Source organism: Hippoglossus hippoglossus, chromosome 9, assembly GCF_009819705.1.
Source record: "Hippoglossus hippoglossus isolate fHipHip1 chromosome 9, fHipHip1.pri, whole genome shotgun sequence".
NCBI classification, from domain to species: Eukaryota; Metazoa; Chordata; class Actinopteri; order Pleuronectiformes; family Pleuronectidae; genus Hippoglossus; species Hippoglossus hippoglossus.
In genome coordinates this window covers 7,660,779-7,680,649 of record NC_047159.1, presented here as the reverse complement: position 1 = coordinate 7,680,649, position 19,871 = coordinate 7,660,779, and the positions used below count along the sequence as shown (strand labels likewise).

The 19,871-nt window shown below is 41.5% G+C and overlaps 2 protein-coding genes across 13 annotated transcripts in view; both read left to right on the top strand.

Moving 5' to 3' along the window:
• The window catches only part of LOC117768015 (calsenilin-like), a 34,473-nt gene extending 18,296 nt beyond the window's left edge, over positions 1-16,177 (top strand). Inside the window, exons 1-8 of one of the 9 annotated variants that reach the window (XM_034596052.1) lie at positions 1,391-1,629; positions 11,638-11,640; positions 12,336-12,460; positions 12,581-12,650; positions 13,296-13,474; positions 14,520-14,624; positions 14,756-14,818; positions 15,329-16,177. In XM_034596052.1, coding sequence (XP_034451943.1) covers positions 1,524-1,629; positions 11,638-11,640; positions 12,336-12,460; positions 12,581-12,650; positions 13,296-13,474; positions 14,520-14,624; positions 14,756-14,818; positions 15,329-15,376 — 699 coding nt within the window. In that variant the 5' untranslated portion in view covers positions 1,391-1,523 and the 3' untranslated portion in view covers positions 15,377-16,177. Of the gene's footprint in view, positions 1-1,056; positions 1,060-1,390; positions 1,630-4,180; positions 5,679-8,874; positions 10,082-11,637; positions 11,641-12,335; positions 12,461-12,580; positions 12,651-13,295; positions 13,475-14,519; positions 14,625-14,755; positions 14,819-15,328 lie in introns of those variants that run through there. The other 8 variants (XM_034596051.1, XM_034596045.1, XM_034596048.1 and 5 more) reach the window with 8 other exon arrangements.
• A 2,775-nt stretch (positions 16,178-18,952) lies between these two features.
• The window catches only part of slc23a2 (solute carrier family 23 member 2), a 29,925-nt gene continuing 29,006 nt past the window's right edge, over positions 18,953-19,871 (top strand). For 2 of the 4 annotated variants that reach the window (XM_034594969.1, XM_034594968.1), the window contains exon 1: positions 18,953-19,566. The gene's annotated coding sequence lies outside the window, so the exon portion shown is untranslated. The remainder of the gene's footprint in view (positions 19,567-19,871) is intronic. The other 2 variants (XM_034594971.1, XM_034594970.1) reach the window with 2 other exon arrangements.

Below are 19,871 nucleotides of genomic sequence, written 5' to 3'. Positions count from 1 at the left end.
CTTCTTAAATTGTGATTGTTTACCGCTTTGTTTTGTGCTTTATAATGACAAGCTGAAAATGTCCTTAGTTCTAAACTGCTGGTCGAAGAGAACAAAGAATGTAGATATCGTGTTTTTGGCTGGGAATTTACAAAACAGAAAATAACATCACTTGATCAAGACAATAAGTTAAAATAACATATTAACTGACTGCAACAGTCTCTTTTATAGTGCTTGTTTCTGGAGCTCTCTGCATCATCAATGTTTTGATACATTGCAAATTATAATACTAAAGGCAATCAATACACTGTCAACCACAATCATTTAGCCACTGTACGATCTCACCTCAGGGTGTGAGCTCTCTGTGAAGTTTGACATTAAAAAGGAGTTGAATAAGTTGAATGGACCTGATTCAGGATTTACTTAGTTTTACACAAGCACGTTAAAAATGGATGTTATGCTGCTTTTATGTTTTTCACTATTTAACATCGATCTACATGATTTGATTTGAATTTTAGTTTATTTTCAGCCTTCATTAGGCCACAGTGCTGCACGATCACAGGGACACTCTCACATTCTGCAGCTGATGTAACCAAGCTCATTTTACAGTTTACTGGAAGCACAGAGGAGTCATATTCATGTGTTTATCCCTGAGAGACACTCCCAGGTCTCTGTGCCGGGTCCTGTCCAGGAATACATTGACCGTTTGAACGATTAAGGATTTATTGCGATTTCAAATTGCGGATTGTTAAAACCAGAACATCCACCACTGGTAATTACAAATGGGATATGAGGGATATTAGTCCATTTGTCATAAACTGCAGCGGTGAGTAGATCAAGATTCTGACTGAAAAGCCAAGTTGTCAATTTATACTATCAGCTTACAGAGAGCAATAAACAGCCGTGATTCAATTCCTTGTAAAACGAGAATCCCCCATTGAAAAAGGTCTTGACACAGATAATTTATAATGGTGAGAAACAGAGACTATGGCTCCCCTAAAAAAAAATTTGTGATATAGATCAGTTTGGCGTGTGATGCTCTCCAGTGAGAGAGTCTATCAGAGACGTGCAGTGAAGATGGTCATGTGAAGAACGGTCAGACGAGAGGAAGGGAGTGAGACAGACGGGAAAAAAGAGATGTGGAGGTGTGTGATGTGAAAGGTCAGCAGCTTCTGATCTCTTTTTTTTTTTATCTCTCACTGTGACTTGATGTAAAAAAGTTCAAACAGATTTTCTAACGTGGCCTCTGTCAAAAGCACATGCACACACACACACACACACACACACACATATACAAATACACACTCTCACCCGATGCCTTTTCCACAGTGTTGGGCAGCTGCTCCTGTCAGTACGTGAGATTCAGACTTTTTTAACACTGAGCCAGGAACCAAGAGATTTATAGAACTTCTCCATCTTGGAGCTTTTCACATTTAGGCTTAAAAAGTTTGGATCCTCTTTGAGTCTCCTGTTGAATCCAAAGTGTCTCAGAGCAGCTGGTTAGCAGGGCCTGCCTCGTCGTTGTGGTGTAGTTCAGCTGCATCATGGGAGCTGTGATGGCCGCTCTCTCTGTGGAGGCCAGGAGGCGCCTCTCTCGGCCCAGCTGTCTCCCTCACTGTGGCCACGGTGCAGCCAGGTACCATCGCTCAGGTAGGCGCTCGCACCCTCGTCATTTGTCCCGTTGTCGACTCATTCATCCATCGCTCTCTCTGTTTATCACTCATTTCTTCTCTCTCTCTTCCCCTAATTAAATAAGTGTATGGACTGGACTGAGCAGTAATTCAAGCGAAATAGTATTTGTTAAATATCATGTCCAAATAATTGATGTGTAGCTACTTAGGGCAGCTGTGGCTCGGGCGATAGAGCGGGTCGACCACTAACCAGAGGGTTTTTGGTTTGATCCCTGGCTCCTCCAGGCTGCATGCCATAGTGTCCTTGGGCAAGATATGTGTGTGTGAAGGGGTGAATGTGACTTCTACTGTGAAGTGCTTTGAGTGGAGACTAGAAAGGTGCTTTATGAATACAGACCATTTTCTTATTTCCATTTTTTTACCAGATAGAACAAATAGAATGTGACTTAATATTGTTACTCCAGTATGTGGAGCAGTAGAACATAGTATATTAATACTAGTATTATAATAGAGTATTATATCTCCTATATGGCTTCTTCGCCTTTGCATCTTTGTCTGACCAACAGTCCAAAACTGAAATATATTCATTTAACTTTATATGTAAGATGAGAAAAAGCAAAAAATGGTCACATTTTAGGAGCAGGAACTTTAAAAAGTTGCCATTTTTTATTAAAAAATGTATTGAAAGACTTGAAACCATCTTGTAATGTCTTTCTGAGAACCAGTTTGAGCATAGACCATATGGAGTCGGGTCGTTTTGGGAAAGTGAGGATCCACCCCTCAGTTTTTCAAAGTGCTGTTTGAGGGTTTAAACTTGCTTTTAGAAACAGGATTAGGATTAGGATTAGGGGTTCAGGGCACTTCACTTGAAACACAACTTCTTCCCACAATGCAAAATTCCTTCATTACCAGAGAGTTAGCTGCAGGAGGTGTCGGTATTCGTTAGTGCGTTTAAACATGTGAGAGCAGAGTCATTGTCGTGTGCATTCAAGAGGTTTAAGTGTCTCCCTCCTCTCTGACTGTGGTGAAGCCTGAGGTGGTCTTTGATGACGTGTCCGAATGTGAGGAAACATTCTGGGTTCTCTCTCCCTTCTCTTACTGACTGTTGTGTCAGCAGGCAGCGCCAAGCATACCTTTTAAAAAACCTGTTAGTGCCCTAATGGCCTGCACACACACACACACACACACACACACACACACACACACACACACACACACACACACACACACACACACACACACACACAAGAGAAGAAACTCAAATACATCACATATTCTAACAACAGTATGCTCAGATATACCTGCACGGTGTGTTGTGTGTGTGTTTAGTGTGTGAAAGCCTGTCACCTGAGCCACTCTCCTCCTCAAAGTGGTAACTGAAATGTAAATTTGACCTTCAGGGTGTTTCCTCTGCTGTAGAGATGCTCCACACACACTGTGGCATATTAAGAAATAGTGACAGTAGAGACCGGATAGATGGATTTATCTTTTTATTTTATGAGTAATGGCTGACCTAGTTTCTTCTGGTAAAATGTCCAAAGTGCAAAAAACGAGAGAAGCTCCACTACCACCACCGCCACCTCACCACAAAGATATTGATCCCTCTCTCTCTCTCTCTCTCTCTCTCTCTCTCTCTCTCTCTCTCTCTCTCTCTCTCTCTGGCCTCCCATTTGTGTCTCCTTCTTTTCTCTAACTTTAACCTTAACTTCTACCAAACCCTTACCCCAACCTTAACCTGAACCAAAACTTGACGTAGACCGAACCTTAACCTAACCTTAAAACACGTCTTCACCTTAACATATATTAAAGTATAGTGATATACATCCAGACTTGTTCTTTGTTCCCATAAGGAAGACAAGTTCCTATAATGTGAAAAATGTATGTCCCCTAAATAAGGGTAATAGATTGAACACACACACAGGTGTAATTCTATTCCCATCTTATCTTGATGCATTAGTAAGTGAGAGTCATCAGTTTTTCTGCAACCACCCCACACCTTATCCACACTTATCTTCACACATACATTTTTCTTCCATCTACTCTTTATCCAACTGTTGCACATCTTCCAGGCACTGTGAAATATTCAGAGTCCAGGGTTTAGAATTACGTTAACTGCCTCTCTCCCCCCCCCCCCTCACTAGAGTCAGAGTTTTACCTGACAAATAATGACTAATAAGACGTAAAAGTTACTAAGAAAAGGTTTAAAACAAACACAAACATATACAAAATAACAAAGAGAAGCAAAACTGTTGCACCTATGTAGTAGTAGTTGCAGCCTCTGGATGTAGAAGGAGAAGACAAAGAGGTGAAGAGGTGGATGTGGTGGAGAAAGGATGGACAATTTGTAGAGGAAAGAGGGAGCCGAGCAGAGAGGCTCCCTCTTTCCTCGGTCAGCCAAAGTTATGGAACGACAGAGGAGATGGAGGGAGGAGGAGGAGGAGGAGGAGGGGAGGAGGAGGAGGAGGAGATGCAAAGCCCCGGGGTGCAAAAGCAAATCAGATGGACAGACGAAAAAAAAGGAGGAGTGCGGTAGAGTAAGGAGAGACCAAAAAGAACGACGGGATGGGTGGAAGGTTTAAGGTGGACTTTAGTTATTAAACCTCGGCTGGAGCGAATGCAGACGGACTGAGTCGAGGGAGGTAAAGTTGCAACAGATAAATTAAAAAAAAGCTGCCCAGAGCAGGGAGTGATGGAAAAATATGTGCGGAGGAGGTAGAGACCGCAGGAGGAGGTTTCATTCCCCACGGCTCCTCTCAGTTTCTCAGGATTTCCCTCCCTGGACGCTGCTGCTGCTCTAAGTGCCTTCTCTCCAGGGCCATACTCTTCCATATCTGGACCTGGACTTGGACAAACAGTGAAGCGGACGGAAGCACAACACCGATCCTGAATGTAACTGTTTATACCGCTGTGCTAAAAGGTGCTAGGATGACCAAAGGATTACCGACAAAGGGATTTCTTGCCTGACTTAAATTGTCAGAAGTCCAACAAGTTAATTCCCCCATTTTTTGTTCATCAGAGTTTTCACTTTGCATGGGAGCCTACTTTTTTGCATCATGTCTGTTTTGGAAGATTACCTCATCCTCAGTATTGCTGTTATGAATATTATCCCAGATGCCGTGAAGACTAGATAGTCAGATTGTCCTCAGTTCGCACATAAAGAGTGTTTGCAGTATGATTTTGTTCCAGAGCTGAGGTTTCACAAATTGCTTGTGTGATCGGCGCCTATAATGGGGTAATTTATTTATACCCGCCTATGTTGTTTTGCCATTTAAAGGCATGGAAGATGAGTATCGCATGTTGTGTTTTCTGACGTTGTGTATTTCAATAAGTCGCCTGCATTCACCTGGACTCTCTCCCACCTAATGGGAGCATAATTCTGAAAATGGACTTCGAGGCTGTAATCGAGTTCTTTGCTTTGCCCAAACGACGTTTTTATTTAAAACCAAGATGTGATTCATGAGTGTAAACTATGAGGCGAGGACTGATAATAGCTGTTTGGATTAAGACGATGAGCAGTAACTTGTGTCTTTGCCAGTCCGAGCTCCTGAGTGTGTGTATGCAGGATGAAAGTCTGGAAAGTGACTCTTAACGTCTCCTTTAATGCACTGTAATAAATGGCTCGTGACACAACCCCCATTTTCCCTCATGGGTCCGGAGAGGGAGGTTTTCCATATATGTCGACTTCCACGTATTTTCCACTTCAGCATCAGTGTTGACATTAGAGCAGCCTTCATCCAGCTCACTGGCCTGGTTCTCATGCTGCGTCTTGGGCCTGGAAACAAACCCATGCTGCCACCCACCAACCAGATTGAATCCTGTCCCGTCCTGGTCCGTCCCTGTTGAAAACCCTTGTTGTTGACTAGCCTGGCCCGGGGTTTCCTATCGTCTCTCTCCCCGAGACCAGGCCTTCTCGTGCAGGCTCGGCCCTGAGTGGGCCCCCCCCCCTCCCTTGTCCTGCAGTCATGGGGATCCAGGGCATGGAGCTGTTTGCCATCGGAGTGGTCATCATCCTTTTCATGGCAGTTCTCAAGCAGTTTGGCATCCTGGAGCCCATGTCCTCGTTTGAAGGTAAGGGCCCACCTGAGGCCCCTCTACTGGTTTAAGAGGGACCTGCAATTTGGTGCAACCGTTATCTACCTCATGTACTTACTAAACATACCTCAACCCCCTCCCTCCAATATAACCACTGGATAAACATTCAATAAATGGTTAATAAAACACTATAATATAGCCGACTGAGGGACAGCAGTGGCTTTACAATGACACTAATGTTGACAAATGACACTGGGTGGCCTCAGAGGTTAAATTGACAAGTATGTGTTCGTTCAAGTTGAGGAACATTTCGTGATCAAGAAAATTATCCCTGGAAAAATACATGAATAAAATAAATAGAGGAAAAGTTGTTGAAGCTGGTTAGAGTCCAGCTGTAGGGATGATTATTGCAGGTTATCTCTCCTGACTCTGTCCCTCTGTCCCTCTGTCCCTGTCAATCCTCTCCTGTAACTACTGTGTTTGGATCTAATCAAGTAAAAATGCCTTCAAACCGAAGAAACACAAACCTAAATGGATATAAAATACATAGAATGAGTTTTACTGTGTGTTTTTGTATTTGTGGACCCATTATTAATTACAGACTATCAGCAAATCTATGTATGGCATCGTAGTGGGAAAAGGTTAATGGGATGTTTTATTTTGCCCACTAAGGGGTATATCATAAAACATTGATGGGCCAATAGACTGTGTACATTTGGGACTCTTTGAATGATGCAGCTCCCTTTGATAAGAGTTTTGGGCTGAAGGCCAGACAGTCAGAGTGGCCTGCAGTCAGTTTGCCAAGACAATTACAGCAGGAAGGCTCCAGTCGGCACATTAGTGCTTCTCATACGGCTCTGAATCATAAGTAGTAAATTCAACAAAAACACCAGTAATGCCCTTTCATAATTTATCACTCTTCTCAATCTCTCCAATTTTCAGTTCTTCAAATCGAGACCCCCTCCCTCCTTCTCCTCCTCCTCCTCCTCCTCCTCTTCCTCCCAGTGTGGCAGGGCCTACACCCCGGTTTAGCATTACTTCACATCAATTATACATGCAGTATTGAACAGGCTTTCACTAAGGCCGCCTAAATATGGAGCCTGGAGTACTCCTCCAGGACCCTGAAGGACATTGGCCATCCCTCAGTAGGCTCCGAATTTCTCCTCATGCATCTTCATCCTCATTCCGGCCACTTCATTACCTCTCCATCTCCCACTGGGACTAATTTACCAAGTGCAGTGTCAGTAAGTCGCCTGCTTCATTGTCTTCATCATGTTTAACTATCTGGCAGCAGATAGCGGGAGTTAAAACACATCTGTTGTCTTTCATCGCCTGTCTTCATGTAGTCAAACTAAAAGTCCAGATGTTGTGCCCTCTTTAAATAGAAATAGATTCCAAATAGCAGCCAGTGGTGCAAAGTGAAGTTCACTCACTCAAGTCAAAAAATATGAACTTTGTGATTGGTTTATAAAGTATATTATATTTATACAGATCAAATGCGTGGCTCTAAACTTGCCTGTAAACTGGTTTATGCACAGCTGTGGCACCATAAACATGGAAGTTCATCAAAGACACATTTCTGATGGTTTTATTTCAATAACTGCTCAAGGCCAAAAAAGATAAGTAAGAAGTAGTTTAACAGAATCTCTTCAGAATCTCATGAGTCCTCAGATTTACTGTGTGACCCTTTGCAGGGACTCAACACAGAGGTTAGAGTGTGTGTATGTGTGTATGTGTTTTAAGTAGCATACAGACTGCTGCCCTCTTGTGGTTTAACTTCACACTTGAACACCACACTATTCAGCCTGTTGATAACTTGACATTTTATGATTTAATTCTACACATTGGCTGATTTATGTGTAAGATTCTGCTCAGGGTTTAAAAATCCTCTAAATAAGTGGCCTCATGCTGATACAATGTCTTATTTCCCAAACATTTGAGGACATGAGACATAGAAAAGTATTTTAAAGATTGTTTGTACTAGGGGGTAAAAATATCAGACCAATCATTATTCAAGCAGTGTAATTTTATCTTGTCTGGAAACAACATCCCCTCTGCTCCTGTGCAGATAATCCACATTTAGCAGCAGTGCATTAAAGGCCATTTATCAATCACCAGGCAGATGAGGTCTGATCACTTATCTGTTGCATTATTTATGATATCAGCACTCGAGGAGTGATGCTTGCACACGTCACGCCTCTTGTGTCCAGTGAAATGGTCCGATGTGAAATAGAAGTGTTGACATTGGCTTGTTGTTGCACTCTGGGGCTCCTCTCCCCGCTCTCATGTCGACTTTGGGTTGAGTCCAGCTCGGTCCTATTTTGGGATGACATCGATGCCAGAGGTAGCCGTGTCTTTAGAGATGTATGAGCCTCATTCTGAAGCCCTGAGATACAACATCTGGTATTTTTACTCCACATTTGACTACAAGATATTTTAGTGAGTCGCATCAATAAAGCGCACAGAGAGATGGAGAGGAAATCAGTCTGTTGTTTCCATGTTTACCAGCTGGATTATATATCATTTAACAGCTTATATTTTATGTGTGTTTTTTAGTCCTTGGTATTTACCTTTTATTGTTTATAATTTTGTATTAAGAATCAATACAAAGCATGAATAATAATAAACATAAATACAAAATCTTTTTGGTCAATTGTGAATCTCCCCCATGGGATCAGTAAAGTCTCATCTTAAATATTATATAATAAATACATCATACTTTATTATGCATTATTTTGTATTACTTATTTAAAGCTGTAAAGAAAGTTATTAACTAAACGTAGTGGAGTAAAATATACAATATTTGTCTCTGAATTGTAGTAAAATAACAATGACCTGAACATTAAATGAATGATTCATTATTAATAATATCCTGCTCAAGACTCTGGATTGACCATCACTCAAAGATAAGCCAGTGAAATGACAGCACTGGTGGAATGTATCTATGTATTTAGTCCAGTCAGTTTTCAAATTCAGTTTTTTATATCTCAAGTTACTTGTTTCTTTTCAGAATCAGATTATTAATATAAATAACAGATCTTTTTTTTTTTTATAGATTATGATTTTTATTACTTTATTTATCTCTGAGTTTAAATGAAATCAGTCAGGATGATTCAGGAGTTCTGCAGGATGAGTAATTTTACTTTCAGTACTCTTTAATGTTATAAGTAATAATATTTTTACTGTTAATATTTTATAGGGTATCAGGCCTCTGTTATCTATCTGTCCATCCATCAATATATTTATCCATCCATCCATCTATCCACCCTCCCTCCCTAAAAATGAGCTGATGAAATGAATAAGTGTCACAGGACCTGAGGGAGCGTTTGCTCACTGTTTCCCTTTATGTCATATGGTGTGAGTGTGTGTGACGGGACTCCACTGAGTTGATGCCGTATTCAATCTGTGCTACGAAGCCCAGGAGAGACGAGGGAGCAATTAGAAAGTGGATCACAGAGATGACTGGGAGAATGGGATCCAGGACACCTGTTGACCTTTGCCACCGCCCCCACTGGTTCCTTAAAGGCAAACCGTTGTTCTGTACGTCACATTTAGCAAAACGTATTCAATCTTTGTCGATCCTGTTCACTTAAATTCACAGTATCAGGTGCACTGATGTATTTAGTGTGTTGTATGTAGTTGTTTTGATAAAAGTGGGAGAAACGTGGCTCTCCTGTGTTTCCTCAGGAGTTCACAGGTTAATTAGATGTGAGATGGAGGGAGGATGTAGACGTAGAGGAGCTCAGTCACTCAGTCAGCGCTCACTGGGAGAATGTTGGCTGTGTTTTTGGTCTTTGATGGGAGGTTTGTCTTCAGCTAGAGGAATAAGAAACACTGGAGGAATCCCAAAACCAACTTCTACATGTGTGATGTGAGAATCTCTGCGCTCTGAACTTGTATTTCCTGTGGATTAAAGCTGCGGTTCAGATTTTAGGAGGGGGGTTCTTGCTCTCTCTCTCTCCCTCTCTCTCTCTTTCTCTCTGTCTGTCTCTCTTTCTCTCTCTTGAGGTAATAGGATCCACTTGACCTTAATAAAAGACCATCAGACGCCGCTATTCATCTTGGAGAATACCCTTCAGAGCAGGACGAGAACGGGGGGGGGGGGGGGGGAGGCAGTCAATTATAAAAAAGTAGAAGGGGAGAGTAAAATAAGAATAAACGAGAAAAAAAGATGAGTGAAGATTGAGTCACGATGTTTCAGAGTCATGAAGGATGAACTGAAAGAAGGGAGTGAAACAAATGTGCGGAGAAAGTCCAATAATGTAGCAGAAGAAGACGGAAAGACGAGAACCCTGGAAGACACGATTGAAGAAGAGGGGACGATGAGTGTGAGGTGGGAGACGGAGGGACTGCAGACAGTTGGGATCGTCTGCCTTGTGATCATGTTCCTCAAACTCATGCACCTGCTGGGCCTGATCGACATCACTGAGACCGGTGAGGCAACCTGGGAGAGGGGGAATGAAGAGGAGGAGGAGGAAGAGGATGAGATGGAGCGAGGAGCGAGGAGGCTGGAAAGAAATGTTTTACTTTAATGATCCAAGTGTGGAGGGTAAAAAAAATCGTATGAGGAGAAGATGTAGTTGTGAGATCCTTCTAAAGATGAGACGAGAACAAAGGATGTAAATAACGAGGTCATTTTAGTTCATCAGTCGTGATCATCTCGAGGCTACAATGGAAAAACTAATCACTTATTGCTGCTATATTTGTTTATTGGCACCCAACCCATACAGGAAATTTGATAGTTTAAAAAAAATCTGTGAATCAATGCATCAGCTGATTTGAAACACACATCATAAACAATGGTATTTGTCAAGGATCCTTTACATTTGGTTATTTGCAGGGGGAGTGTCTGCATCAGCTCTTTCTGTAATTTCTTCTTAATGACCAGACATTGTTAAGGGGGGGGGGGGTTAGTGTGTTGCCAACAGTGGAGTACAATAGTGTCATCGGTAATAAAATACCTCAAGCTCTATATTCAGCGAACCCCTGCTTTAATTTCTTTTAAATGTTCTTTTTATTTTCTTGGCCGTGATAAAAGCCATAGTCGAATTACCTGCAATTACCATAAATCAGCTGATGAAACTGGACGCTGATGTTTTGGTCGGGCTCTGTCTGGTATGTTGGTGCTTTTATAAAAATCTGGATTTATCTTAATGACTTGCTGCGTTAGGAAACAGTGGCATTCCAGCTATGGATAAAAAAATCAAATATTGAAATTGAAATATTCATGCATATTATTTTGTGTCCACTCACTCCTATTTTCTGGATGTTTATTCTCATGGTCTTCCTCATGTTCAGTCATCACAATAGACTGTAGATAAAGATGGACGACATGACAGCTCCCACAAGTGAAGCCAAAGCGTTTTGATTGCCACCTGTTGGCTGGCTGCAGTACATAAATGCCGCCTCCTCCATGTTATTATGGGACAAGCTATGAAGTCAAAGTACAGGTTTTTCTCTGAAATGGTTTCTGTCATTTTAGTTTTTATCACTGATGTTTGTTAAAGTGCAGATTTTTCTGGTAAGTTAGATGCTATAAAAACGGGTGACATGTCATGATTGATAGCTGAGACTGACTTGTGATTAGTCGAGCACATGTATCGACGGGACCCCCATCCCCTGATCGCCACTGCACAGATTCCGCCTCCAAATATCTGTATCTTGGATTTTTTTAGCTTCATTTCTGGATAGTGAACAGAAGTGGAGACACATCATGCATCTTTATTTACAGTCGATGGTCATCACTAAGCAAATAGGTTTTTGCTTTATGTTTCACAGTATATGATATTTCACTGCTCTGCTGGATGTGTTATCAGAATACCTGAGTTTGGATTACTCAGCGCTCGTCATATAATCCTCTGTGTCCGATCTGACTTGTTATCTTTGTTTTGTTTTTGTTTTTTTCTTCCTCTTACTATCACTCTCCCACTGTTCTCCATGCTCTCTCTTTCACTCCTTCTTGGTGTCAACACTCCTCTTTCTCTCTTGTCTAAAGATGGTGAGTATGGAAACAGGAGAAACCCAAACTATAACTCAGGAAAACTTCCCTCCCTTTTTTTGGAATGTTTTCTTTTTCCCAGTGGTGCAGTGCTTTCTCTTAATGTGTGTGAACTGGTAACCAATGATGCTGCAACACTTAATGGTGATTTGTTCTGTGCGTAAAAAAGACAACGTGGCTTTGATTGGATTTCCCAAATTCAGATTTTTTTTGTATTTATTTATTCTAATTATTTAAAGAACACTACGATGCGTGTTCGGTGACATTTCCGCCATAAAGAAAGTACCTCCTCTTCTTTTTTACTCCCTCGTTTGCCTGCCCCTTGCTCCTTTGAAGTTTTTTATTACATTTCTCTGGAACTTGCACGTTCTCCCCTCCTCCTCTATGATAAAATGCCTCCCTGTTGAATGTGTGACCCCACCTCCTCCCCAAATGTTAAACCTGCATCCACACACTCAGTCTGCCCCATCCTCCCTCTTTTTCTCCTCATCTTTCCCTCTATACATCACTTCTCTCTCTTTCTTTCTTTCTTCTCAATCTCTTCCTGTCCGTCTCTCCACCTCTCTCTCTCTCTCTCTCTCTCTCTCTCTCTCTCTCTTCCTCTCTCTCTCTTCCTCTCTCTCTCTCTCTCTCTCTCTCTCTCTCCCCCTCTCTCTCTCTCCCTCTCTCTCTCTCTCTCACTCTTTCTCCCACAGACAGCAGCGACAGTGACTTGGAGCTGTCGACAGTGCGTCACCAGCCGGAGGGGCTGGACCAGCTGCAGGCTCAGACCAAGTTCACCAGGAAGGAACTTCAGTCTCTGTATCGCGGCTTCAAGAATGTACGTCCAGCTGCTTAATTGCTTCTTAATCTTGATTTCTTTACCACCATCGTTATGCTTTATATAGACTTAAATTATTCTAGTATATAGATCTAGTTTTTTTCTCCATCTCTTGAGCAGGAGTGTCCCAGCGGGCTGGTTGATGAGGAGACATTCAAGACCATCTATTCTCAGTTCTTTCCCCAAGGAGGTTAGCAGTTTGAACAATCTCTCCTCTCCTCTCTTGTCAGAGACTGCATGGACTTTATCAGGAGTTGGCTCTGCTCAGAAATACACCCTTTCATTATATCTCACTATTTTTACTGATATATATAAGCAGCATTTTAAATAGTTGATGTGCGGCTAATTTCAAGTTTTTTTATATTCGTTTTTTAACATTGCGAAAGCCATTGACAATTCTGGCTGTAATTGGGTCCTAAAACTTTATTTTGTTTTATTTTATTGAAAGTATTTCAACCTGTTTTTAATTCAAAGGCTTCCTGCAGCAATAAAACAGAACCGTTGTAAAGATAAATGATTTATATAGATTTAATTTACAATAAACCTGTTCCAGTGATGGATGATTTGAACATTTTATGGGGCTCTTTATTTAGACAGCCGGGATAAACAACACCAGAAGTACCATCATTTTGTAGCAGGCTATATGAAATAATTGTTCTGTTAACACATCCAGATCTGGGTTTATTGGAGAAATTAGAGGGGAAGCCGTATATTCTATGACAAGCAAAGAGCCCAGAGCAAGTATTTATAACTCTTAGTCAAGCATAACACAAGCAACCCTCCTTACCCAAGTACAGAACACTAAACCCCTCACCCTGACTCCTTTTGTCCACAGACGCAAGCACCTACGCTCACTTCCTGTTCAACGCGTTTGACATCGACAGAAACGGTTCTATCCGCTTCGAGGACTTTGTCATCGGCCTGTCAGTGTTGCTCCGAGGTTCTGTCACTGAGAAGCTCAACTGGGCCTTTAACCTCTACGACATTAATCAGGACGGCTACATCACCAAAGAGGTACTGAGAGTGTGATATTGGGATGTGCAGCTTTTTGACAATGAGAAGTGTAATGGAAAATTTTACCATTATACCACACTATATATTATCTCTGCTTATGCATACTATTTCTGCTTGTGTAACTGCCAAGATGACATCAGGGCCACAAATCTGAGACTGTGCTGGTCTCCCAAGACCTTGAAGAGGCCTTCAGCCTGTGTCTGGGTCCTGGCTTGGCCAGGAGGCCTTCAGCATGTATCTGTGTCTTATCTCCTGGGATTTTACTATTCACTTAGTTCACACACACAGTTCACATACATTCACAACTCTTCACACACACACATCTCTTCACTGCATCTGCATAAAAAGCACACGCCTGCAACTGTTTCTCTGTCATTCCCTCTGCAGAATGCTCTTCACACGCTGTATGATTGTCTGACCTTCCTTGCAAGGAATAAAGTATACTTAAAAGACTATTATTCTCTAATCTCTATATTTTAGAAGGCTCACCAGGTAAAATTTCCATCACAGAAGTTAAAAGAGGACTTGCAGGCAAATTCTACAGGTTTACCTTTATCCTATAAAAGATTGAAGAGAATGTCCGTGCTAGCTTTAATCCACCAAAAAGGTCTTGAAGCAAAGGAAGAGTTAACAATGAAGGGATTCCACTGAATTGTTTGTTTGTGGCCTCCACCACAATATCAACACTGACCGCCACATAATGGCTGGCTCGTTTTCTTTCATTGATAAAATATTTTTTCACATCACAGCTGCACGAGATCCATTAAGCCTCTCCGGACTCCTCTCTCTCTCTCTCCACCTCTCTCTTTTCTGTATAGCATTCTGGGTAATATCATGTGAAGCGCTCCTGTTTCAGTTCAAAACAAAACTTAATTTAATTTCCCTCTGACTGTGCTGCATCATGCCTTCATGGGAGATCCCACGTTTAACCGTGTTTTGTCCATGTTTGTAAAGGGAGTTTCATTCACATATATTAAATCTTATCACATAGCGTGAACAACGATAAATAGCTCACTTCACTTTGCTTCTGTCGTCTTCTCTTCAGGAGATGCTGGCGATTATGCAATCAATCTATGACATGATGGGGAGATACACCTACCCGTGTGTGCGAGATGAAGCGCCGTCCGAACACGTGGACAAGTTCTTCCAGGTTCATGTGTACAGTGCTACCTGGCCTCTGTTTAGTCTCTCATCAAAGGAACATTACGAAGTATCTGAAAACGCTCTCACTAACGAGTCTGTTCTTTCTGTTTTTGTGTTTTTTTTTCCTTTTCCACACAGAAAATGGACAAAAATAGAGATGGTGTCGTGACCATTGAAGAGTTCATTGAGACCTGTCAGAAGGTGACTCGCTAAGAATAATAAGGAAGTTTGCATGTTCTCCTTTTGTCTGTCTGGGTTGGTTGTGGCTGCTCCTTCCACACACAGTTCTATTTTTGCAATTGAATGTACTCAAGTTGGCTGGCACATTATCAGAATTTACAGACTGGATGTTTTTTGTGTGCACACTATTGCTTTATTACAAAGTTTGGACACTGATAATCAGATTGATTCACTTAGTTGTGTTGAGTTTATTATTAACTTTCAGAGGTGTTTCTGTTAAACAGCGTGCTAAATTTGATCCAGAGTAAAAAATAAATCATATTACACTTATTATTGGAAACTTAATTCCTCATATATGTTGAACTGAATGTTACTTTTAAGATATTGTACAGCCTCAGCTCACTTATTGCTGACTTAAGTCTCCAGGTGGCACGAGGCTATCTTAGCATTTAGAAGTAATTGGTACAGTGTAGAAGTGTAGTGAGTCATCATTATTTACCTGACAAATGTTTGTATCTTTCTTTTTTTCAGGACGAGAACATCATGAACTCCATGCAGCTCTTTGAGAATGTGATATAAGGAATCGAGACACTTTTTCTTTTTTTTTCCTCCATTCGCCCTCGTCCACCACTGACACACACACCCATGCACATCAAAACTCCACACGAAGGCATGACATCCTGGCGCATGATGTAGGTGCTGTAAAGTGTTCTCTTTTTCTCACCGCGCTCTTTTAGCTGTATCTCCCACCTGCGTCTGGATTAAAAAAGGACTGTTAGAGACTGAAGAAGAGCTTCCTGGGTCAAATTCCCATCAATCCGGTGGTTTTTTTGAGCTTCTTGTGTTTTTATCGTCAGACAAAAAAGATCAACAACCAACCAGGAGGAGAGATACACACAAGGACACAAGCTTTAACACTTCCACACCTTGTCTTTCACATTGTTTCTCTGTCATACACACTCACATAGATCAGCTTGAATTTTCACACTGGATGAAGTGAACATAGAGAAGCACGGGGGGGGGGACCCCACAGCAGACAGAAAAAAGAGGAATGAATTAAAAGCATGTTTGTCCTCAAATATGTGATGTGGAGTAAGCTTGCACTACAATTTTATGACTATGTATATGTGCCTGAAATGAAGGCACTGTAAATACCTGCACCTGATATACCACTGATGGAAACCAGTGTGTATGTATATATGTATAGTGAATAGTTATATATCCTACATTGTATTGGTCTCCTCTGTACTGCAGTAGCTGATGGAATAGGACCAGAACTGCAAATCTCTGTGTTAATCAGTTTAACATTGTGTTTAGTGGCAGTTCTTCACAGAATTTAAATGCGTTATTCAAAGATTTCTCTTTTTTTTGTATTTTGTCAGATTATTTTTAGCTGGTCAGATGAAGTAAAGTGAGTCTGTGCGATACAGTAAAGACACAAAGGGACTGTTAGAGTGTGATCTTTCCTGCTGAATTAAGGCTTTATCTTGGTTCCTGGGTATCTACGAGCATGCTGACTTTAAGTGCCACAGTATTATGTACAGTACAGTAAGACCTTTGTGATGTCAGTTCATTAAAGATGCTGTCGAAAGCTGCAACCTCTCCTTTTTTATGTGTCCCTTCACTATTTCCCTCCTGCACTCGCATGATGTGAGAACAAATGTGGGTGAACAAAGAGTAAGTGAACCAACAAGAGTAACGCTCATCAGTAGGACAACAGCACAACCACAACTAAAAACACCAAAAATAAGTTGATTTTGTAAGTGTGAAAGTGTGATATAGAAGATTTCTTTCATACTTAAACTTTCAGGTGATATTACCCTACTCAATACTCACCTACGTGTATTTGACAGCTACAGTATAGTTACTTGATATGTTATATTTGCTTATTGAATACAACTTGTCAACTCTTGCCATATTTCAGATGTCTGAGTGGTTAGTTCCACCAAAGAGAAATCTCCTCTGTTAGATGATTTCTTTTGAATGAGAGTGAGGCCCAAAGAGGTCAGGTTATCTCATATCTCATATTTCACACAAAGCAAAGATTTGAGGAGAAAAAACGTGGAGCAGAACTTTTTATTTTTTAATCTTGTCCTGGGAACCACTGAATTAAAATACCAGACTGTATAGTTTAAAGCAGCTGTACGTGGATCAGCTGCAACAGTGAATTAGTCGGCTATGATGATAAACTGATAACACTTCAATACTTTTACTTGGGTTCATTACCAAATGCAGTCCTGATTAACTATCTATTGCACTTCAAAATTGTAGTGAAGTACAATTTTTACACGACTGTAGCTAGTGTATGGGAGAGTTTCTCAATTTTTTTGATATATCACAGGATTTTTGCACCTTTGATTACCAAATTTGAGGTTAAACTTGTGTTTGCACCTCCTTAATCATTGTTCTCTGTGACTTCAAATGTACTAATACACGTGTGTGACTATTTTCTCCAACTACAAAATGTTGTTTTGCACCAAAAATACCACCATAGAGAACACTGTCCCTTCACCCAACATGATCCAACACTGTGCAAGTAAATTTCACACCTAACATTTACTGGTGCTGCCAGCCGGGTTACACCAGGATCACTGTTCGGTGCAGCCATTCGTTCATGCACTCAGATAAAGGCAGTGCAGCTGAACACACAGCAGATGGCAGTGTTGTGGAATATTTGAGGCTACAGGCAGGAAGGCAATGAGAAAGACACTGAAGGTCTTCTTCTTCTGGTGTTTATTGGCAGTTGGCAAACCAGCTTATAGGTGCATTACCGCCACCTTCTGAGCTGAGTGTGGAGCAGTAGATTGGCAGCAAACAGAATTAACAAAACAATTTTTTTTATTTGGGCCTGTTTCTCTTAAGAAGTTCATTAGAAGAAGATGTATAGTCCTTGATGTCTTTCCTCTCAAATTTATGGATGTAACATTTTGCTTTTTGTCTTAATCCTAATATTAATTCCCTTCTTTGTTCATTATATCTGTTACACTCGATCAATACATGAGTGACAGTTTCAGTTTTTTTGCAGAGTCCAGTTGGGTGCTTGCCTATTTTATCATTAAATGTATAATTTAATCCTGTATGACCAATTTTCAGATGGGTAATCATTTTCTCTCCTCTGCTCCTCTCACCAGTCCCTACATGTTTTTTTTAATTCTGTAAAAATGTCTTCCTGTGTCATTTAAATCCCAGAATTCTTTCTATGTTTTGTGACTTTATACTTTAATGATAGTTTGGATATCTGCTTAGCTTAATGGTACTTGTATTTTTTTTTTATTGGTTTCTGCAGTAGACATGTAAACTATGCACCCATAATCTAGAGCTGCTCTCATAAAATAAATATTGTAAATATTTAACAATGCTGTTCTGCTAGCTCCCCAATCTCGCCCTGACGTAACATCGTAATTGTTGAGGATTTTTTTACCATCCTCACACATTACTGTATATGCCACTATATATTATGTATATTATATTTGACACTATATCTGTACAGGAGAATAGTGCCGGTCTAATTCCAAAGATACTCCCTTCTCTCTCTAAGCAGTACCCAAACTTCCATTACAGTAATATATTAAAAACCTAATTGTTTGACCTTCCTTTCTCCATTCTTTTATTCTGGTTTTAAAGGCGTTTTGTGAGATTAATACGCTGCAGCTTCAAGTCCTTTTACAGTAAATTCCATGTCGCAGGTGCAGAATAAGCAAAAGCTCTTTGACCCATTTCTGTGTGGACATGTGAAACAGAGAGTAAAAAGTTCTGGTGATAAGTCGAAGCTTTACAATTTGAAATAGATCTTCAGGAAAGTTAAACATATGGTGCTGGGCAATAGCCATATAAAGGACACAATCTTGTCTTGTCTTTTCCTTTCCTTATAAAATGTTCCTAATATTACTGAGATTATCTTCTAATTTAAAAACTATTTATTTAGTTCCCTGACAGCACCACCATGTTACAGTTTGTGGTGGAAATCTGAAAATAAAGATCGCACAACAGACCTGTCTTTGTATATTTTATTATAAGAAGCTTCAAACCTTTGCAAAGGGGTCAGTACAGAGACAGAGTCACCAAGAGGACCGGCTAAAGTAATTAAAGAAAAAGCGCCCTTTCTAGGTTAAAGAAAACAACAACAATTTAGATAAAACACAATAGTGAAAACATCACAAGGATTATTTTATATTCAATTTCTGCCAAGAGATCCCTTTCACCCAAATCTTACATACCTAACCTTTAATTGAGCAGAAAGAGAATAGGACATCATAGATTCCATGACAAGCTCTTTTCCTTCCTTCCTTCCTTCCCTCCAGTCAGTATCCTCATCCTGAACCAGTCACGATCCAGATTATATCAAAACCAATAGATTTTAAATAAAACAGGTCAAAACACACTAATTCACTCTGCCCTGCTTTTGACGTCAGCGCGAGGGGCCGCTCGTGATTGGCCAGAGCCGCAGAAGAGGGGGGGGCGGGCTCCCAACGTCACGGCTCGACGTGAACGCTGCGTGATGACGGAGGTCGACCCCGGTGTCTTTATGAAACACAGGATCCGTCCATGAGCCTCCGAGAAGCAGCTGTCTGTCCCCCCGGTGAGAACCAACCTGCCGTTCGAGGACGTCTCTCCGCCGCGGCCCCGCTGCCCTGTGTGCCCGGGACCACCCTCCGGCTTCACGGTAGAGGTTGTGTGTTCGCTCCCCTCCGACAACACGGACCACGGGGGGACGAGCCAACGGTTAGCTGAGAGGGGAAGTGGGCTCCGCGCTCCCTTTCATCGCGCAGGTGAGTGAGAAACGTGCCATTTTTGTCTTAATCCCGTGAGAGACACGCACTTACACGCTGATAGAAGAAAGTAGGTCGTGTAGGAGAGAGCCGTGCTCCGGGTGGCCTCCTCCTCCTCCTCCTCCTCTCCTCGCCGTAGCAGCCGCGGCTCCAGCCGGCTGGCAGCGGGCGAACCGCGCAGAGATGTGGAGGTAGCTCCTCCGGTAGCTGGAGCGGGACTCCACGGGCCCCGGCGGAGTGACTGCGTGTCTGCTGATGTTCAACAGCGGCCTCGGTCCTCCTCCACTCTGGAGCTCTGCTGTGTT